Genomic DNA, 13,884 nt, shown 5'->3' with positions numbered 1-13,884 from the left:
TCTTAGTGTATTGTGTATGGCATAAGAAAATAATATGAAGTGTTATCAACAAATTTTCCTTCCTTATATTTATTTGTAGTCATCATTATGTTTTTTCCCTTTTGCATATATTGGGCCCTTCATTTTGAGCTTGTTGGAGCACGAACATTAGATCAACACTAGGAATATGCCTCCTCCATTCGTTCTTAGTGTATTGTTTGGCTTTGAGAGCGTCAAATTAGTCTTTTCTAACCAACATCCATACTTAGTGTATTGTTTGGCGTTCAAAGCATCAGATTAGTCATTTCTAACCAACATCCATATATTTTTTCTAGAATATTTCATTCCCTAGAATTTTTTGGTATTTTTTGTCAAAAATTATATAGTAGAAAAGTTCTTGCATCACACATCAAACCAAAAGGATACAAAACAACACACACACTTCTATGTACAAGGTACAATCACAACTCAATCAAAACAATCATGTCAATGTGTGCCTATTTTGGACACAAGAAAAGGATTCTCGTACATGAACTCATGGAGGAGTTGAGGTACCATATGGTGTGCCATGATGGGGCCATGCCATGCAAATTTTAACTATGAGACTCCTAAAGATTGATGATAACAAGGAAAACCTAGAATCATAGTGTTATTAGGAATAACCAGAGGACATAAAAAGTGAGTGGTCCTGTGAGCTACTGTGGCTCCATGACAAGGACTATGAAGACATAAAGGGGTGACAAGAAACTCATTGACTAGTAGCAATGTCCTATTTTTGCCCTATCTAGGCCATGCACTCACTCCCCATATTTGAGGATGTCTGCCCGATGGACCGATTGCCTGGTCCATGAAATCCCCAGGACTAATGCACCTTCGCATTGTGATTGTTATTACTGTGATGAGTATTGTTGCTACTAGCCCCCTGTTGCAGCTGCCCTCTTCCTCCCATAGGAAAAAACATCACTGGATACCTCGAACAAGACGGGGTCTGGGAACAACGACCTATGACTAAATCTAATAATTTTTTGGTCTTTGCATACCCACTCCAGCTTAACAAGCCTAGTAAAGCTCAGGATTGAAAGAAAATATATTTAGTAAAAACCCTAACACTAAGGGTTTGACAGTGAAATTGTGGACAAATCCAGCGAAATAAAGATCGACAGATAGGGGAGAAGGAGGCTAGCTCAAAGCTATGGTTGAATCCCAACGACTTGAACAATAGTAATGAAGCTTCAATGTCCCAGACTGAGAAAAAGTCAATTAAGCGATCTATAGAAGCCTTTGAGTTTGTTTTCGTGGTTTCTTTAAGACTTTGTGATTTTCACTGATGAAAAGATATTAAGCGTTCACCAGCTGCAATTAGTAACACTTTCGTTCAAAGTTCATCCAAGCAATTAATTTAGTTTTTTATAGTTTAATGTTATTAAAAACCTATCCTTCACAGGTTGGATGACTATGGTGATATTTCTTCCCAGGCTTATTCTCTCTCGGGTTGGAAAGGGGTATTGTGCTGGAAATAATAAGGCTTTGGTTCAAAGTTTATTCGAGCATTTAATTTTTAATTTTAATGTCATTAAAAATATACCTTTCACGGGTTGGATGACTGGTGATATTTCTACCTATGGTCATTCTCTCTCGAATCTTTTGGAAAAGAGTATTGTTGTGTAATGGAGGTATTGGAGGCCAAACAAAGATGGAAGATACACTTATGTGAGTGGCCCAAAGAATATGATATATCTGATATGACCTAATGACCTCAAATATATCTGAGAACCGTATCCTTCTCACTCTCCCTCTCTCTCCCACGCTTTCCCACTCTCTAGATCTCTCGCTACCTCCCTCTCCCTCTCTCTCCCTCACTCCCTCTCTCCTTCTCCCTTCCTCTGCTTCTCTCTTTATCTACTACTCTTTCATGCCCACTCTCTCTTTATATCTTTATCTCTCTCTCTCTCCCTCTATACATATCTTTATCCCTCTCACTCCCTCTTTCTATCTCTCTATCCAGAGTTATTTTAGTACATGCACCATAATTCATACACTAGCATTGAGCTCCACAATTGTGTTTAAGCATAGATCTCTACTTAACCATGATGACAAATCATCAAACCACAATCAAGACTTATTAGTGCACACAATGAATTGGGTTAACCCACACATTTCCCACATCATCTAATTTATTCTCACTAAGCTAATAATGGTCATATGCCAAAACCATTATTCAAAATTGACCTAATTGCTAGATGTCTTCCTCCTATGCTATCCACATTGTAGGTCAATATCCCCTATATATGGCTCAACCGATATCCCCTATCCTCATGCTAGTTCTTGGGCTCAAAGTTGTGAGTACCACGATGAATAGAAAGATGATATTGAACATAGATAAATGCATTAAGAAATAAATTCTAATGCATTTGGATTATATTGTTTTGGATTAAAGATTCCTCTATGCATTTCATTATAGAAGCAGATATGTCCCTCCAAAGTTGCTTGAGTGTCTACTAAAAGAGGACCCAAAGTTTATCCTAATTCATGGAACAAGGTAGCAATCAACCTCAAGCACAGATCTACTAGTAGACACTAGATCAACTTTAGAGGGACATATCTACTTCTATAGTGAAACGTGTAGAGGAATATTTAATCCAAAATAATATGCTCTGAATGCATTAAGATTTATTGTTCAATGTATTAGGATGTTGTGGGTTGTCTCTTCCCTGTCTAGTTGAATTTTTAGATCCCCTTCTCTCCTTAAGATCCCTCCAATTGTGGTTAGAGTTCTTAGATGGCCGTTAGGAGGAAGCCCCTTTTGGAAAGGGACATACAATTTGAAGTTGTCTAGCTTGTTGGGCCATACTAATACCTTCTCTGAATACCAATAGACGTCCCTTCTCATGCACCTTGGTGCATTTTGTTTTTTTCTTCCCCCCCGTTCTCTATGCGTGGTCTATTGGGTGTTGTTCGTCCTCTGCTGACTCATACTCATTCGAATCCGCTGCTCTAGTATCCTCAATACAAGGTTCCTGACGAGTGATGCCATCAAAATGTCCTGAAGTGCGAGCCACATGAGCAGGCTGCTAGCCTTGGGGGTCTGCTCCTAGTGAGCATGGTACATTATTCCCAGTATTTACGACGCCATATGTATTAGTTCCATGAACGCTCGTGCCCTCAACCACCACATAAGACGCCCCCTGTACATTTGTTGCGAGACCTTGTTGTTCGAGTTCCCAATACTGTAACTCCGATGGTGATGGGATATTCAGGACCGGTTGAGCCTGGTCCTCCTGCAGTTGAAGAAAGTTTGGATTTACCATCGAGCCCGGGTGGGAAAACCCTAGGGAATTTAGGGAAACCTTCACATCATCCATCTCTGACGTAAATGCATTGACCTGGATTTCCAGTTCATGGTGTATCGCCGGTGAAACCCCAGTTTGGTGTTGATGTGGCCCCTCAACCCAAATTTGGGAAGCCTCCATAGAATGAGAAGAATAATCCACAAGTTCCTCATCGATATAAAATGATGTTCACATGTACTCTGTTATACTATCCCCATGTGATGCTGTGCACAACACCCTCCGAGAGACATTGGCCCAACCGAACAAAACGTTCACCTCCACTGTTTGATCCCCTTACTAGTTGACCGAGAAAACCCGCGAGACCATAAGTTGCCAAACCACCGCAGATAAATATAAACCAGGTGTATTGACCCTTGTTTGCTAGCGTTGTGACCATTCTCTCACGCTGTTATCGCTCTCGGGTGTAGGTGAAAACCCATCTTCGCACCAGAAAAAACCCTAGGGTTAGACCGCCATGGAAATTCCTCTCGGATTCTTCTATCTGATATTCTCTAGACAAATTCCTTATTTCCATTTGATTTCTGTTCTATCTACAATTTCTTATCTAATATTGGAGCATCTCCATAGATTAGTTAACCTTACTAAACCAAACATTTTATTAGAAATAATCATTAATCTTATAATATTACGACTTCATTGCACTTTTTGACCACACACAACTTGTTTTTATGTCACCATAATTCACCTTTAATGTAACATGATTACATTAAAAAATCAACCAAAATCCCCTCAAATAATTTTTCCTACATAGAATTCTTTACCATAAACAATACCTCCCCATTAACTAAAAAAAAAACACTTACACATTTCATTTAATTCCAATTCAACTAAAATCCCCTCAAATAATTTTTCCTGCATAAAATTCTTTACCATAAGCAATACCTCCCCCATTAAGCCAAAAAAAACACTTACACATTTCATTTAATTCCAATTGAAAAACACAATAGCATTTCATTTAAGTTCCATTCAAGGTTTCACGGCATTTCTGCTTTTCAAATATCAAAACTTGTTCATTTCCCTCGCGTTCCAGGGTTTTTCAAATATAAAAATTTTTTCATTTCCCTCGCGTTCCAGGGAGGAAGGTCGCCATATCATCCCATTATGTTTCTCAAAGATCAAAATTTATTCATTTCCCTCACGTTGCAGGGTTTTTGCAAGGGAAGAAAGAGGAAGGTCGCGGCCATGTTGTCGCAGGTTTGATTTGATACATTTGGTTGAATACAAGAAATTGGATTCTAGGTGCCTCCAATCGTGGTGGTTTCATTCTACGAAGGGATCTGCACAAGGTTCCCCACACTCCTGTGCGATGGCCCATCCCCAAGCCTCCATCACTCTTTGCAACTTTAAAATACTTCTAGACAAGTGCAAGAGGCACTCAAGAGGCTGTATGTACAAGATTCCGCAGAGGAAGATGGAGCCGAAGGTATGTGTTATGTGCCAAAGAAGCGATAGGTGTCTTTCCGACCCTGAAATCAGTGAAGAAATTAAGCAGAAAAGAGAGCAAAAATGCGTTGATTAAGACGAGGAAATAAAATGTCCCAAGACTGTAGGAGGTCACCATCTAGATGCTCTGCCACAGGTGGATTGTGATGATCCAGTCGTCCCTATAAATGTCAGAGACACAAAAAAGGCCTCAGATTTGCTTGTACCACAGGGTTCCGAGAGTTCCGGAGCAATGAAATCAGATGCCGAGGAAATGGATGTGAGCTAAGACAAGCAGGATCGAGGCTCTGTGCCAGAGGAGAGGTTTCCAGAGGATACTAAACCCACTCAAGAGGTAGGTAACTACATTTTATTTTTATTGTTTAATTATAAGAATTAATGCAAGAAACTTGCCCATGAGTGACTTCCGTTGGTTTAGGTGATAAGTCTGGATGGTAATTTTTCTACCAAAATCGCCCGGTGCTTTTCTGTTATGCCATTTAGGTGGCATGGACAACAGTGATAGTAAAGCCTGGTGGTTGGGTTAAACTCTGCTGACCTCACTAGTGAACCAATGCCTTATTGGTGGCTTATGTAGAGTTTTTCACTTTTGAAATAACTAATAGCTTGCATGTCATTCAATAGAACGGTTTAGGTTGGATGTCGATATTCCCAAGTAAATTTTTGTTAAAACTACGATGGGAAATGAATGGAAGATTAGGTCTACCCCTGACCGATGGACTTCTCTACCCTGTGCTACATACCCATTTAATGACATGCAACATTGTTCAGATCAATGTCAGTAGAGGCGTGACTAGTATACCTCTTTTCCATTCAGTTCTTGTTCCTATTATCATTTCCATTCCTCTGTTGGGATTACACTTCTACAACACCACCAGTCTTTAAGTGCATGATATATTCAGGGAGATGGGTGGGTTCAAGTTGCTTATCCGTTAAAATTCTATAGTCACGATTCTAGTTTTGTTTTGTTTCTAGTTATGTTTATGTTTCCTATTTCTAGTAAATTAGGTTTTGTATCTCCAAAACTCAATTTTATAGTGGTAATGTACGCCGTCACTGAGGTGATTTACGCTTATAATTCGCCAGAAACCTTGAGTCCTATTTCTTGTTCTATTCACCATGCAGTCATGTCTCTTGTTTTGTTTATGTTTTACCCTTTTTGGTAAAATACGCTTGGACTGTGGATTGATATTTTAACAAGATGGGTTGCGAGTAACAAGTCCCTGCCCAAGGGCATGATGCTAAGAGAAAATACTGTCAATTCTTGCATCCAAAAAATGAAAACAGTCCAATTCCATATCCCACAAACAGTCTTCTAATGGCATATTTAATCAAGTTCAAAAACATACAGTAAAACAAGTAAGTCTAACTCCATGTCCCACAAACAGTCTTCCAATGTCTAATAGGAATTCCTTCTGTACAAGAGTAGAATATAAGTACATTGTACTCTTTCTTAGAAACCATATTTCCTGAGAGAAGATAATAGTCCTAAAGTTATGAACTATTAACTATCATTGTTCATAAAGTTTCTTTTGAAGAGAATCAAATTATATCAATAAATATGCAGAGAACAGAAACAATTCATCTCTTCCTCTGTTTCTTTCAAGTAAAATCCAAATGACATTTAACAACATAGTTAACTAGATAAGCTAAACTTATTTTGACAGCAGGATTACAAATAAAGATAAGTATAGAGTTATACTTGAGCCATGAGCTTTACTAGCTTGAAATCAAAATCATCTTTAAGAGCTTGAAATCGGATGACACTATCCAAGATGGATGGTTGAGGCATGACGCAAAATTTCCACCACCATAATACTCCCCTATTCCCCTATACAACACTCTGTTGTAATATCTAGCTGAACTAAACAAGAAGATACAAATACTTTAATTTTGAGAGAAGTCCAGTTAATTTGATCGAGTCACTATTCAACCATAACATCGAATTGGATCATTGCATCCTTTGGCCCCAGATTGTTTGGCACCAGCTGATCTCTTTTCCAGGTATTGTTGATGATACTCTTCTGCTCTGTAAAACTTCTTCGCTGGCAGGATCTCTATCACGATCTCTTTATGCAGTGGCCTTTGGTGCCTTTCCATTGATTCCCGTGCAGCTCTTTCTTGATCAGCTGAATAGTAATATATGCCAGATTTGTACTGAGTGCCTTTATCATTGCCCTGCAAATATATGCACACAGTGCTGACAATTCATGTATCTGATGCAATTTCTATACATCAACCAGATACAAGTGTCTTTATAGTTTTTTCCTTCTATGGTTATGAAATAGGAAAACCACATCAGGATCCAATCATATTTTCTATAACCCACCCTGCACCCGTATAGCAGGATCCAATTATATTTTCTATACCCCGCTCTGCACCCCTATAGCAAGTATGTTAACAAGCCACTGAAATGAAAAGTATATGGTAGATACATTGCCAAATACCTGGATTTGGTTTTCTGGTTAAGGAATCAAATGAATGTGTGAAAGGCTTTGAATTTCAGCTTTCAAAGAAGCCAATGCTTCAAGCTGGCAAGTCTATTAGCATAGATATAAGTTAATTCCAAATTTATGAATATTAATTTTTAAAATACTAATAATAACATGTTTGATCATGTAGTTTTTAGAAAAATTAGAATTCTTAAGGATTTTATATAGCTTTTAAAAAGATTTGGAAATTTTTAATGTAAAATATTTTTATCCTAGTCAAATCATTTTAGAAAATACAAAATTAATTTAAGACTGAAATTTACACCTTAAAATTTCCTAAATTATGTGTTTACATTCGTTGTTATTAAGCTGAATGGGGATCCTAACAAACATTTGAAAATAATATAATGAACCACGCAGTGATATATGAGACTGAAGACACCCTCAATGCCTGCACTCAGAATTCATTAGGAGTTTAGATTTGAAGTGCAATTATAGAATATTAATGGGACTCCACTCCCAATTGCATCGCTTCAAACCAGAGAAACGAGGCTAGGTATACTGAAAACCGGTCTTTGCTTAAAGCACTAGATATATATCACAGCTTGGAGCCTACAAATCTTTTGAAGCACAGGAAATAGAATTCAAATACATTAAGACGCCCAAATCTGATTTAGTCCGATATTTGAAATACAGAGAATTCTAATGGCTTCCATTTGTTTTTTAACTAATTGATGCTTCTGAGGAAAGTTGATTTGTCATAAAAGTATGTACATGATTTTAACCAGTAATGAAAATTAAATTTCAGATCAATCTACTAATCTACAATATGCAATACGATATAAAATAGATTTGGGAATTCTATTATAGATTTGGGAATTCTATTAGCTAAGTTGCTTTTTTAGAACATGAGAAATGAGAAAACGGTTAGCGTGCATCTTCTGTCCATTCCAACTAGAGTAAGAAACCATAACGGTGGAGACTCCTTTGGCAATGGCATCGAAATAGGGGGTCATGTGGATGTTGACTAATTGTTTATAATTGCTGACAGTGTTATTCTCATCGACACCCTGGGTTGTTCCACCATCGCCCACAAAGTGCTTAGCACACGCTACAATATTTGACCTGACAAACATCAATAAATCACATGGTTAGAAAACTATTTCAGGAAACTGTGGTACAATTGGTTGATCAAAGAAATTCATATTCTAAGCATGGATAAAGCAAAAGGTTTGCAACTTAATGTCCAATTATATAGAAAACTGTGGTACAATTGATTGATCAAAGAAATTTATGTTCTAAGTAGGGATAAAACAAAAAGTCTGAAACTTACTGTCCAGCCACATACGGCACCCCCTTTGTAAAGATCCTGCAAACCTGCTCGCATCAAACAAGACATTCTAAACAGTGAAAACTTGACTCTCATTTTTGAATGAACTTCCATCGAGCACTTCCATGCCAGAGTCTTACAACAACACATGGAGAAAATGTGTATTGAATGCCAGTAGATCGAACTTCCAGAGCTATGGCAGCTCCAATTCTTTTAACCAGATCGGGATCCCTGTATCCATAAAACGTTGATACAAATTGTTAGCCAAACTTTCTAGAAGATTTTGATTTTGAGGGCAGTAATCAGAAGCCAGAGTTCCCATGATATATTAAACATCAACATTTTCACCCTGATTCTGTTATTATCCCAATTCAGTTACTCAAGATTTTGCCCATAATCATTCAGATAACTCTAGTTACTTTTCCAACAATAGAAGTCCTAGTGCCCAACAGGATTTTATGGCTTGATTGACAAATATAATAAAATGGAATAAAATAGAGTACTTCCTCCAAAATTGTTAATATGTAGTGTAAAATCCAAAAATTGCAAATTTATTATACAAACTGTGCAATGGGCTTTACATTGTTAATATGTAGTGTAGAATCGAGAATAGGCAAATTACCTTGCCTCATTAGTGGAAGTCCACAAGGAGTGATAAAATTTTGCTCTATTGTACTTAGTATCTGAAACAGAAAAACCAATCAAAAGAAAAGAGTGTATACATACATGAATCATATCCTCTTCCTGAGAGAAACTAAGGCAGCAATAACCTCAGTACGTGATAGCAATAAGCTCTTTGGCATCCTTTATTAGGAGGTATCCTTTGACAAATAATTTCATACCTACTTCTTTTCGCAAGAAGTGAAAAAAATAATTGACAAAATTGACCTCAAGCATACTTGCATTGAAGCTTCTAGATTGTGGATCAAAGCTGAAATCTAAATACAGTCCCAAACCCCTGAAAGCATGAAACCAAGCACCGAAAAACCCCAAGAAGACCTGCACACCAATGAAACTGTGTGCACGAATCAAGCTGCCCACGAAGCAGAACAAAATGCCAGTCCTGCACCAACCTCCAGCATGATCTATAAAATCTACAATCCCTTAAAAGATGCTCCAAGGATTTTAAACGATGAAAAAAGGGGCACAAACTATCTGACTACTTCCATTTGGCATGGTGAACTTTGGAGGGCAGCCCTTGAACTACCAACGGAACAAAGACCCACACCTTGTAGCTCAAATGGAGAGACCATACACTGTGACTGATAGATCAATCGAGAATCCAGGTTGAATACCTCATACCATATGAGGGAACAATCTCTAAAAAAAGGCCATTTTGCCCTTTAACCCACTTGGTAGGTCAAGTCAGGCCTAGACATCCTGCCTGTATATGTGAAAGCTATCCACCAAGATGCCAATTGACTGACGATGGTCTGAAACCTCTGAAAGCATCAATGATGGAGCTAATCAATGGGTCTATTCGAGTTTGCTTTCAACGATGAAGCCAATCAATGGGTCTCTATTCGAGGCTATGGCCTAATAGGTATAAAAAGCAAAGTATGGATAACACTCCCTACTAAATATTGTGTCAAAGATATAGCAAATATGATGCAACAGCTAGACTAATCTAAAAATGGTCTCAAGCCAGAGTGAATGGGTCACAAACTCTACCTGAACAATGGCATGCAGAATTGTTTTATTTCTCTTGATCATGCAGAAGCATATGGGTCTCTACACTCTATATCTTGGCATAGTTTGTCTCAAAGGCAAGGCCCTCACACCTCAAACCCATAAAGAACAGTGGAGAACAATGTGACCTCAAGTTGCAAATCTACAGAAGGGAAGTTTCCATCTGTATGTTGAGAGTAGACCAGTGATAGTAACACACTGCACTAAAGAACTTCAGACGAGATTTTCTCTCCAAAGAAGTCCAAAGAACCAAAAGAATATATTATAACACCCTATAGGTGTATAAAAACATAGTGCTATGATTAGCAAAGCATAGTGCCCTGGTTAGAGTTAGAACATGAAACTACTGTTCATCAGTAAAAATCTATCATCGAGAACTGTAAGGCAATCCTGATTGAATCTTTAGCCTACTAAACTGTCTGCTTCTTGATAATGAAGGAAGCCGAGATTCTGAACCCCTGTTGTCGAAGAGGTAATGTCAGGAAACCACAGAGCTAGCCCAGTGTTGACCACTCTAACATCCATAAGTCATATGGTACTTTCTTTTTCTGGTTTTGCTTTCTATTTGCCTTGGTACAATCATTATTCTAGCCGTTGTAGTCAGCCTGGTGCAGTAGTAGGAGGAAGTACTAGTAGTTTCAGTGCTAGTACAATATCAAGGGGTCAGTAGAGTGGTGGTAGTTCATACCCAAGTGTGGCTTCAAACATGATTTCTTTATCCTACTAAATTGTATGCTTCTAAGATCGCCCTTGATTCGTTTATACCGGGGGTGACATACCATAGTGAGGAGCTTGGCATAGAGAATACCGAGGTCCGATTTTGCGGGCCCAAGATATGAACAGCAGATAAGGGTTCCTTTAGATTAAGTGCTACGGTACTGGATGTAACACTATATGGTGCACTGAAATGGTTCTATCGCAGGCTCAGCGGAAGTGTCTCTTTTAACTAAAGGCGCAAGTGGAAGCGCAACTGATAAAGTGAGCATGGTCAGAAGCTACTCTTATAGAGGTTGCAACTGACTTCAGCAATGGACACAGATGCAATTCCAAGTTGGTTAAGTGTTTGTTGGTTCATGGATGCGTTGGGCACTGTGTCCCTAAATGCTATTTGCTGCCATGCATTTCAAAGATTACCACAGAAAGGAATCCACAGAAAGGAATCCCTCTTGGGTTACCCGAGACAATTAGCACAGAAAGGAATCCCTCTTGGGTTGCTCGAGACAATTAGCACAGAAAGGAATCCCTCTTGGGTTGTCCATGGACAGTCAATATCAAGGGTAAGTTTTGGATATTAATCTTTAAGTGGTTGAGATTTAATCTAGATATGGCTGTATCAATAAAGCAAATGAAATGAATGAAAGAGTGCATCCTAAGTAAGAGGAATTCAAATTAAGTGCACAGTGAACTACCATGATGCTGCAAATAACAACTTAGTCAATACAGCCAAGAGATTCAAGGAGCTAGAACAAAACATAATTGTACCAGGTAACATATTAGAGTAACTTGAATAAAAGCACAGAGGACTAGCCAATTACCGAGATGGTTTTCCAATTCCACTTGCATCTTCCAGATTGTGAGATTTATTTATGTAGGGGGAGCTCTGATACCAACGTAACACTCTACGTTGACTTAAAGTGTTCAAATCAGTCTTGTTAGAACATAGATACCAACTCTGCAAACAATGGAAAAACAATATTTATGAAAACTGGGATTGGGAACATAGAACACAAGATAATCTATGCCACTGCATTTTACTTCAGCAAAAAGACTTCAAGTAGCAACAACAAGAGCTGAGGAAATGCTAGTGTGCTTAGGGAGACTCCCCCTTAGGTGAGCTTTCGTTAAAATGGGACTTCTTATATAAAAATTCCAGAAATTCAAAACACGAGTAGAAAGGAATCGATTATTATTAGGCCGATAGGCCTTCCTTTGAAAGAAACTTTCGTCGTCCTTTTGTTTCTGAGACTGACACCTGGCGTCCACATTCAATGGGAAATTGTTCAATCATTTCTGTTATGGTCTTCATCCTTCAGGCGGAATGGTCGGCATTTTTGTTATCGGTGCCTAGCGGGGGTCGATATCCCTCGCTTCTGCTATCATTCGCGCCTGTCCCTCGCTTCTGCTATCATTCCCGCCTCTCTATCGCCGAAAATTGCCGTATGTGTCTCGTCAAGGTCAAGAAGAGTCCCAAGCCCGTGGCATCTTGCGCCATGCCTGTGCTTCCTGGTAATTTATTGCTTTCGCACTTTTCCCTTTGGTTTCCTCCAATCCCCAAGCTGTTAAATGCTGCCAGAGGATATGAACTTGAAGGATGCTAATTTTGGGGTTTAACTGTCAGGCATGAAGATAAACACTGATACTCTGATGGCGATAAAGGCAAAGGAAATTTATTGCTTTCGCCCTTTTCCCTTTGGTTTCCTCCAATCCCCAAGCTGTTAAATTCCTTGAGAGCCCACATATGCCTGGCCATTGCAATTTATATATTGATATCCATCGGAAGGAAGTCTTGGAGAGTGGATATCAGCCATCGGAGGGAAAATGGCGAACCAGTATTCCACCAAAAACTCTTTCGAAAGCCTGGTTGTGAGCACCATGATGAGTCGGCTAAATATGCGCAGCCCTTTTCTGGACACCAATACCTTCCTATCCAACTCGTATGATCGCATCATCGCGGACGAGAGCAAGAGCCCATTGGAGAGAGAGGAGGCGAAGCTGGAGAAGAATATCGTTCAGATTATATCCAGCGGGGACACTGATAAACTGAAGGCGAACTCCGGCCAGGCCGTCACCATTGGCGAGCACCAGGTTTGCGTGGGGTTCCACGAGGACCCAGAGCCCGGCTACCGCGTCTGGGAATGGCACGGTCACATCATGCTCTATGATGAGGAGAAGGGCTACACGACAGAGTATATCTACGGGAATTTCTTTGAGAAGGCAACTGAGTTTAAGCGTAGAGAGGCTAAACCCCAGGAGAAGAAAGACAAGGAGAACGAGGCCTCCGGTGGAACTGTGGACTTAGGAGGGCTTATTGATACCGTCAACGAGATGAACGCTCGAATTTTGTGCAGAAATATGAGCGCCGGGTCCTTCAAGTGAAGCTGCACGGTGGTTAATCACCGGGGTTTTTGGGCTTAGGGTTTATGCGAACTTACTGGTAAGAAGCCCCCCCTTTAAAACAAAAAAATTATGTGCATTGGTTGGTTCTGGTAAGTCGGCTAATGCTTTATTACTTTGGGAAAAGTATTTTCTATAATAACTGGTGGGTGGTAGTTGCAATATGAAGTCCTGAATTATTTTTGAGATAATTGCAGCATTTAAAGGGGATTTGTGCTTGTAAATCAGAAATGTCATGTGCTTGGGTTTGTTTCAGATGTGGAAATTATTCAGTTTTTCCTGATGGTCCCAAACAGGTCTTCAGGGTTTCCATGCCCTGTGCATGTTGTTGTTGGACACGGCAATTGCATCCAATTCTGCAAAAAATGTTGTTCTTTGTGAAATATAAAGGACCTTTTATTTGTGTGAAATCCAGGTATTGTAACCGCTGCTCTGATAAAATTTAGATATATTGTTTTGAAATTGCATGGTTAGTGGTCTGGATGCTATAATATGTATTCACTGTACCAAACTCTGTAGCTATGCTCTCATAAGCAGAGAGCAGCTG

At 39.2% G+C, this 13,884-nt stretch overlaps 1 protein-coding gene across 1 annotated transcript; it reads left to right on the top strand.

The window, feature by feature from the left end:
* The first annotated feature begins 12,292 nt into the window (after positions 1-12,292).
* Positions 12,293-13,326, top strand: LOC149166382 (uncharacterized). The gene has a single exon (XM_089431333.1). The coding sequence runs from the start codon at positions 12,762-12,764 to the stop codon at positions 13,317-13,319; it is 558 nt and encodes a 185-aa protein (XP_089287459.1). The 5' UTR covers positions 12,293-12,761; the 3' UTR covers positions 13,320-13,326.
* The last annotated feature ends 558 nt before the right edge of the window (positions 13,327-13,884 follow it).

Source organism: Pinus tabuliformis, chromosome 5_1 (genome assembly GCF_031772625.1).
Source record: "Pinus tabuliformis cultivar Carrire ecotype Pingquan chromosome 5_1, CPIR1, whole genome shotgun sequence".
Taxonomy (NCBI): domain Eukaryota; kingdom Viridiplantae; phylum Streptophyta; class Pinopsida; order Pinales; family Pinaceae; genus Pinus; species Pinus tabuliformis.
This window is presented reverse-complemented; position numbering and strand designations above follow the sequence as displayed.